This window comes from Platalea leucorodia (assembly GCF_965183815.1).
Source record: "Platalea leucorodia genome assembly, chromosome: 23".
Taxonomy (NCBI): domain Eukaryota; kingdom Metazoa; phylum Chordata; class Aves; order Pelecaniformes; family Threskiornithidae; genus Platalea; species Platalea leucorodia.
Window position 1 is genome coordinate 2,536,091 of NC_138845.1, and position 8,057 is coordinate 2,544,147.

Here is an 8,057-nt window from a genome sequence, read left to right on the forward strand (position 1 = left end):
CAGAAGCCTGGAGCTTGTCCCATGCACGTCTGTGTTTCGGGGAGGGGGGGGAATCCCCCCAAAACACCACCAAGACGCCTTTTCCCCCCCCCCAAAAATAATTAAAAAATTTAAAAAAAGGAGAAGCAGCCGGTTGCACTGAAGCAAGCACCCAAACAAGCAGGAAAAGGTGATATTTGAAAATTGCTACCAGCATCCCCACGGCGGCGGCTGGCTGGGTGGGAAGGAAATCCCAGCCTTTCACTTCAGAAAAAAAAAAAAAAAACAAATCCCAAAATGTTTAGCTTGGTACCTTGCCCATCAAAATTAATCACAGCGACAGATTAGGAAGTACATAAAACTCTATCTCTGGATAATGATATACGAGAGCACAATAAATAAAAGTTGCACGTTGGAGGTGCTGTCAGGTCCGGGGCGAACCAGTAACTCACTCGTTTAACCCCGGCTGCGGGCTTTGGCTTTTAATTCCAATTAACGCCGGCGAGGAAGGGTTTCAACCTCCGAGGGCTGAAGGAAATTGCTGGAAGGACCCGTGGTGCCGCGGTAACTGCGAGCTAAAGCCCGGCTCAACAGGAGAGCCCTGGGGCGACAAAAACACACACACACAAAAGATAAAAAAAGGGAAATAATGTCTTTCCAGCGCATCAAAAATAAACCGACAAAGTTCTCATAAAAGGGAGGACCCCCGTCCGCCTGCGGCTCTCTCCCAGAGCATCCCTGGAGCCCTTATTTTCCTTTTTGCCCCTCCGACAGGCGATACCGGAGGCTCGTTTTCTCCGCCTGCTGCTGGGGATTGGAGAGGGGCTCCGGTCCTCGCAGCCTCGGGACACAAAGACTTCCTCACCCTTCTTTTTTCTCTCTTTTTTTTTATTGCCAGTTAAACCCTTCGTAAAACGACTTTGCAACCCTCTTCAAACCCGAATCCTTCGAGAAGCTAGTTAAAGAGAAGGAGGGGGTGGAAATAACATAAAATAAAGCCCGAGCTGCGAAAGGAACCGGTAAAAACTTATCAGGGAACTTCAAAACAAATTGGACTCGAAGAACATAAAAGGGGGAAAAAAAAAAAAAAAAGCCCTGGCCTCAGATGTTAATTTGAGCCTCCAGAAACACGTTGTTGCTGGGAGTTTTATAGCCCAATAATCAAAGTAAAGCGAATTATCCGAGCACTGAACAATGCAGCACCCGGGGGGGCACCTCCTGCAGCCACATCTATAGGTGCCAGGGCTGGGACATCCAGCCCAGGGATGAGCAAGCTCTGATGCCTGGGGGGAGCATTTCTTCCTTCAAACGCTCCATCCATCCCTGTGTCTATCCGTGGATCTGTCTGTCCGGCTGTCCCGCAGCTCCTTGCCGCTGGAGAAACCCGGGGTTATTTTGCATCGCTGCCCACAGCCAAATCTCTGCCCCCCTCCATCACCGCTCCTCTGCTCCCCTTCCCATCCTGATTTTCACCCCCACACCTCCCAAACTTTCAGGAGCTCCTTTTTGCTCTGCTTTGGGTTAATTTTTTATTATTATTTTATTTTAATTATTTTCAATTTTTTAATTTATTTTAATTTTTTTTTTCCTGAAACGGGGGTTACTTACGTGGCTGGGAGCGCTCCTGGACCAGCCGGGAGGGAGAGCATCTCTGGAGGAAAAGAAGGGAGAGAAGTTTGGCCGCCACTTCACCCTTCTCTCCCCTTTTCTCCCGGGTTATTTTGGCGAGGAAACAATGCCATAACACGCATCGCATCTGCCCCAGCTCCCCCCCCCTCCCCATACACCCCATTACTATGGTAAAACCTACAAAGCCTCTCAACAGCGATGGTGCCTCTAAATCTATGTCCGCAGACACAGAAGGTACAACGTTGGGAGAGGCAGCGGGTCAGGAGGGCTCCGGGGTCAGCTTGCTCGCCTCCAATGGAGCTGCTGGGACAGAAAAGTTGGCCTTTCCATGAACCCGCTTTTGCCGTTTACCCGAACTTCAATAAAGTTTTCTTTCAGCCTCTCTACATGGAGGCGTCAAGAGGCTAAAAGGGACGGTGCTCCGGGCTGCTTGCAGCAGCAACAGCCATTTTCCCCTTTTTTTTTTCCTTTTTCCTCCCTTTTTTCCTCCTTTTTTCCCCTTTTTTCCCTTTTCTCTTTATTTGCTTTTTCCTTTTTCCCCTTTTCCCCACCTTTTCCCCTTTTTCCCCCCTTTATTTCCCTTCCCCCCTTTTTTCTTTTTCTTTTTTCCCTTTTTTCCCTTTTTCCCTTTCTCCTTTTTCTTTTTTCTTTTTTCCTTTTTCCTTTTCCCTTTTTACCCTATTTCCTTTTTACCCTGTTTCCTTTTTTTCCTTTTTCTTTTCTTTCCTTTTTCTTTTCTTTTCTTTTTCCTTTCTTTCCTTTTTTTTCCTTTTTCTTCTCCCCCCTTCCCTACCCCCTTTCTTCCCGGGCCATATCCTGCATTTACACTCTCCCCCCGCAGCCCCAGCTGTGTCACGGCCAAGGCCGAGGGGTGCGGACCCCCCTGAGGGCAGCAGGCAGGAGCCCACCCCTGCCCGAGGTCCCTGGCACCCAAGGGTGCCACCCCCAGCCCCCCCTCCCCGGGGTATCCCCAGCCTGGGGCGGGGGGGGGGGGGGGGTAACAGCACCCCCAGCAACCAAAAACCCCAGCCCACAACTCCAAACTCCAACACTCCCCCCCCCAAAAAGCGGGAGCAATCCACCTTGGAGCCATGCTCCTTCCTCCCCACCCTCCTCCTCCTCCTCCTGGCTCCAGCCCAGCCTGCAGCCATGCAGATGCCCAGCTCTGCCCCCCCCCACCCCCGAGGAGATTTGGGGTGCTGCCCTGCCTCACCTTGGGGGCACGGGGGTGCTCTGGGGGAGCAGCCACCTCCCAGCCCCTGGGGCTGTGCTTTCCCCACAGATTTTCTGCTTTTTCCTGCATTGAACCCCCTTTCTCCCCTCCCTGGGGCCTTTTCCCCCTCTGTTTCCCCCCCCTCTGCTTTGATTTCTTGCCTATATAAAAGGATATCAAAAACATCCAACCCCCCAACCCCCCCCGGCATGGGCCGAGCCCTGGGTGCTGTTTACTGATCGTCTTTTAATTTTATTTATTTTCTTTTTCTAGGGCTGGGTTTTAACTGGCTTCACCTCAGCTGTGCGGGCTGGGATCTTCCTTGGAAAAAGCCAAAATCCCAACTGGCTCCCAACACCTTTCCCTGCGCTGGGGAGGAAATGTTTAAAGAGGAGCAATGGTTCCGCGGCCTGGCGATATGTTTTATCTTTCCAGCCTTGTCCTTATATTAATATCACTAAAGCAGAGTGTGAAAGAGAAGGGGGGGGGGGAAAGCTGATGAGCTTTACATACAAACTCCCCAGGATAAATGATAACCTTCTCCCTCGCCAGATCCGCGTCCCCAGCTCTCACAAAGGGGTTTGAGACCATGATTTGTTTAATGGCAGCTTAAATCGATGTTGGAGAGAGAGGAAAGAAATAGAAATAAATGGAATAAACCCTAAATAACGATGCTTGCAAAGCCTCCTCGCCAAGACCTCAGGGTCCTGGGGCTGGGGGGGGCCTTGCAGCAGGCCTCCCCCTCCCAGCCCCCCGCCACCGGGGGTTTTAAGCAGCGAACTTCCCCAAACCAAGGCCTAAAAAAGCAAAAGGGGGGGCTCAGCCCCAGCCCCCCCTGCACCCCCTTCCCTGCCCTGCCAGGGAAGCGCAGGCACCCTGCGCCGGGGCGGGGGGCCCCAGGTTTTTCCCTAAAATCCCCCCACTGCTGCCAATTTGCAGGCTGCCTCCAAAGGCCAGGAGCAATGAATTACAGTTATTAGCACTGTTACTACCATTATTCTCGTTATTGTTATTGTTATTATTATTATTTAACAGCCTTTTCATCGCCTGGCAAAATTCAATATGACCTCTTGGCTTGAACGAGTCAACACGAGCGCACCACGACAGCAAGAGAAAATAATAACAATAATAATAATAATAATAATAATAATAATAATAATAATAATAATAATAATAATAATAATAATAATAGACTAGAAAAAGTTCAAAGCAGGGAGAGGAGCTAAAACCAGACCATTTTCTGCGGGATGGACAGAAAATAAAGAGGCATGACTGGAAGCTACCCCCAATCCACAGCACTTGTCTGAACCCCCAGATTTCTCCTTTTTTGCCCCATATTTACAGGTGGGGAGGGTCTGAGATTTAAAGTCAGTGGCCATGGCGTGATGTCCTAAAAATCTGGAGTTGAGAGTTATCTTTAGGTTTGCTTAAACTTAACTTAAGCAGTAACCGGTGCACATGGGATCCATTGCACATCGTCCCAGCGTTTTATTATCCTTATTATTATTATTATTATTATTTTGGGGCGGGTTTGCGGGGAGATGTGGGGATAAAATAAGTCACCAGACATAAAAGTAAAACTAATTCACACTGACTGGTTTATTGAACACTGGGACTTTCACATACACACTAAAACTCTTTATTGCAAGTTTACAATGATCATGTAAAATCAGTCCAAAAACACAAATAACCACGACAAAAACCCCTAGCTACCGACTTTTTAAAACCTTCTTCTGCTTTTATTTTTTAAATATGTCACTCTTTCTCCCTCTCTCTCTCTCTCTCCCCTTTTTCTTCTCAATTTCTCAGCAAAGACTCGTCCACCCTTGTGTGCCGGTTCGTGACTGCTTTTTGTTTGCCTTTTCCCCCCCTCTCTAAACCGTGATTTTTTTTAAGCTTTTCTCCACATTGCTACAAAAGAACTTCATAGCCCCTTCGCTCGTCGTGCATTTCTAACGCAGAGGGGGGAAAAAAAAGACCTCCGTTCGCCTTTTTTTTTTTGTTTGTTTGCCTGTTTGGTTTTTGCCGTCAATATTACCACCATTTCTCCATTAAATTCACCCAACAGAACAGTTACCTCTTCCTCCCCCCACCCTGCCCTCCCTCCCCATCCCCCAGCTTTAAAAAATAAATAAAACCCTGAAACGGCGTAAAAAAAACCCTGCAGGTACAGACACCTGGCCTCATGCTATCTGGCATGCATCTAAAGCCCGTGGTCTTGGGGGAGACCCGTTGTTTTTTATACGCACAGGAAAAAAATAATAATAATTATTATTATAATAAAAGAACTACGAGGGGAAGGGAGGGGGAAGAACCAAAATATATATATATATATATATTAGATTCTATAAATAATCCAGAGTCATTTGGCTGCGGGTCTGGGGGTGTTTATAACCTGGTGATATCCTCCGTGCGCGGGTCCTGCGCGGCGGCGGAGGGCAGCTCCTCGCCCGCGGCCGTGCTCGCCGGGGCGGCGGGGGCGGTGGAGGCGCTGGCAACCGCTGCCGTTGCTGCCCGTACTTTGGTGTTAGGCAGCCTGTGGTCTTTTTTCCATTTCATCCTCCGGTTCTGAAACCAGATTTTGATCTGTCGCTCGGAGAGGCAAAGGGAGTGGGCGATCTCGATGCGTCGCCGCCGGGTCAGGTACCTGTTATAGTGAAACTCCTTCTCCAGCTCCAAAACCTGCTGCCTGGTGTAGGCTGTCCTGGATCTCTTGGGTTCGCCTCCATTGTAATTGGGATTCACTGGAAAGGAGGGGAAGGGAAACAAAAAAAAAAAAAAAAAAAAAAAGAAAGGAAAGGAGAAAAAAAATACAAAACAAAAAAAAAAACACACAAGGAAAATCAGCGTGGATGGAGAGAGGGTCGGGAGAGGCGACTGGAGGAGCCGGGGGGGGGGGGAAAGTAATAGGCTAAATAGGTAATAAAGAACTTTGGGCAGCTCAAGAGTTTCTATTCTAATAGGAAGGGGTTTCCCTGGCTCAAAAGACTGAATTATTTATGCACCCCTTACAAAGCTTTCGGAGTTTCACACATACATAACAGAACGAGCCACATGGCTAAGGCTGCCCACAGTAGCTCGGCTATAAAATTTATGGTGGGTGTAATTACCCATTCGGAGTCGTAAATCCAGTTCAATTGTGCTAACCCAAAGACTCTCATGGAAGGGAAGGAAATAAAAAAAAAAAAAAAAGAGAGAGAGAGAGGCGAGAGGGAGCGAGCATGGTGTGAAAATAAGAGAGCGGAGAGACAGAAGAGGAAAATAAAAGTTGCATACCAGTACTGACGTGGATTTTTTTCATCCAGGGATAGACTATGGGCTGTTTGGAAGCTGTGCTGTTGGGATGGTCGGGGTTTGGCTGGTTGCAGGCTGGAGGGGCTGGGGAAGGAGTGGTGGAGGAGGTGGATAGAGCAGCCTGCTCGCAGAGCTGCTGTGCTTTCTCTGAGAGGTGTTGGCCTCCTGGAGTTTGCCCGTGTCCCCTTTGGAGCGCGGCCGGGTTGCCGGGAGCCGGGAGCCCCCCGCAGCTGAACGGGCGGTCGGGGAAGGAGGGTCGTGGCACGGGGTACAGCTCCTGGTGGTGATGCTGGTAGCTGGACTCCCTTGTCCGGCTATAATATTCCGGACTGTGGTCTGGGATGTAATTATTTTGCGAATATTCCTCGCATGGAGGAAATTTCGGATCGATGTAGTTAGAGTCCATCAAATAAGAGCTCATGATCATTAATTTCTGGAGTGGAAAATAATTTTTCTCGCTTTGTCGTTTTTCTGCTCCATAAAGCCCTCCTACTAGCTGGCGACCCCGTAAAGTTACTTTCACCATGTGACATCCCCGGCCAATCACACCCGCCAGCCCAGTCCCCGGATAAGGAACCAAAAGCTTCTGCAAAATGCACCCAAACTGGGGGGGGGGGGCGTGGGAGTGGGAGTGGGTGCGCGGGGAGAGCCGGGGAGGTGCGCTGGGGGGCGAGGCGGTGGGTGCTGGGGTCCCTCCCCCCCCCTCCCCCGGCTGCTGGGGGGGGAGGACAATGGGGGAGGGGGGGGTAAGGGGGAGGGGGGGTAAGGGTGATGGGGGGGGTAAGGGTGAGGGTCTATGGGGGTGTTTGGGGGGCACCGGGCTTCCCCCCCCCCGCGATCCGAGCTGCGAACAATGAGCCCCCCCCCCCCCGGTGTGAGTGTGAGTGTGAGGGTGTGAGTGTGAGTGTGAGTGTGAGGGTGTGAGTGTGAGTGTGAGTGTCCCCCCCGGGCTGCGCTCACCCTTCAGACCCCCCAAACTCTCCCCCCAGCAGCCCCCCCCCTCCATCCCCCTCCCCCAAGGCTGGCGAGGGGACAGGACAGGTTGGGGACACCGCCGGGGGGTTGTGCCCCCCCCCGCAGCCCAGACCCCCCCCACCCCAGCGGGGAAAGGGTTAAACACCCTCAGCACCTTTTTTTTTGGGGGGGGGGCAGTTACCTGGCAGATAGAGGCGGGTTTGCAGGTCCGTTACTGCACCGCAGGCAGGGAACTTTGCCCTCCCCTGCCTGCACCCAGCGGTACGGGCAGGGCGAGGCTGGGGCTGCCCCCCCCGCAGGCAGCGGGGACCCCCCCGCTTTGCTCCCCAACCTCCCCCGCTTTGCTTAACCCCGGCCTTTGGGAGCAAAGAGGGGTTTTTTGGGGGGGGGAGGCAGCACCCTGCTTTTTCCTCGGCCCTGGGTGCTGCAGGTGAGGCACCCACGGGGTTGCGCGGCCCCGCGTGGGCAGCACCCACGCGTGTGCCCCGCTCCCGGGCCCCTCGGCCCTCGCTTTCGGCGTTCGCCTCCCCACGGCCGAGCCCTGGCGTCCGGACACCGAGACACAGAGAGAGAGAATTTGGGGGGCAAAGCTGGAGGGATGCGTTAAAAATGGCTCCCACCTCCCCGGCGCAGGTCGGGGAGCTGCGACTGGGTGTCAGCGGCTTGGGAGGGTTTGAGCTCCCTCAATTAAAGCTTTTTTTTATTTATTTTTAATCTCCATCTCGCCCTAAAGAGAGGGGCAGAGGAGGGAGGTGGGGTATTCCCTCCTTGTGCTTGATAACAATTATAGTTGAAAATCATAGCTTGCAGGGCATTGCCATATTTTACTTGATAACAATAAAAGTGACACATAAAGTTAACTGTTTATGTTTTATTTATTAGACTAAATGTGCCAGCGGTGTCGAAGGCTTTTGGCTGGTTGTTACAGCTTTTTATGGGGTTGTAAAACGCCATAAATCAGTCACTG

The 8,057-nt window shown here is 51.3% G+C and overlaps 1 protein-coding gene across 1 annotated transcript; it reads right to left on the reverse strand.

Moving 5' to 3' along the window:
• Window positions 1-5,209: 5,209 nt before the first annotated feature.
• HOXC4 (homeobox C4) lies at window positions 5,210-6,641 on the reverse strand (the record flags this gene model as incomplete). Its single annotated transcript, XM_082332440.1, has 2 exons — window positions 5,210-5,565; window positions 6,098-6,641. 2 exons carry the CDS (start codon window positions 6,639-6,641, stop codon window positions 5,210-5,212), a joined length of 900 nt encoding a protein of 299 aa, XP_082188566.1.
• Between the last annotated feature and the right edge of the window lie 1,416 nt (window positions 6,642-8,057).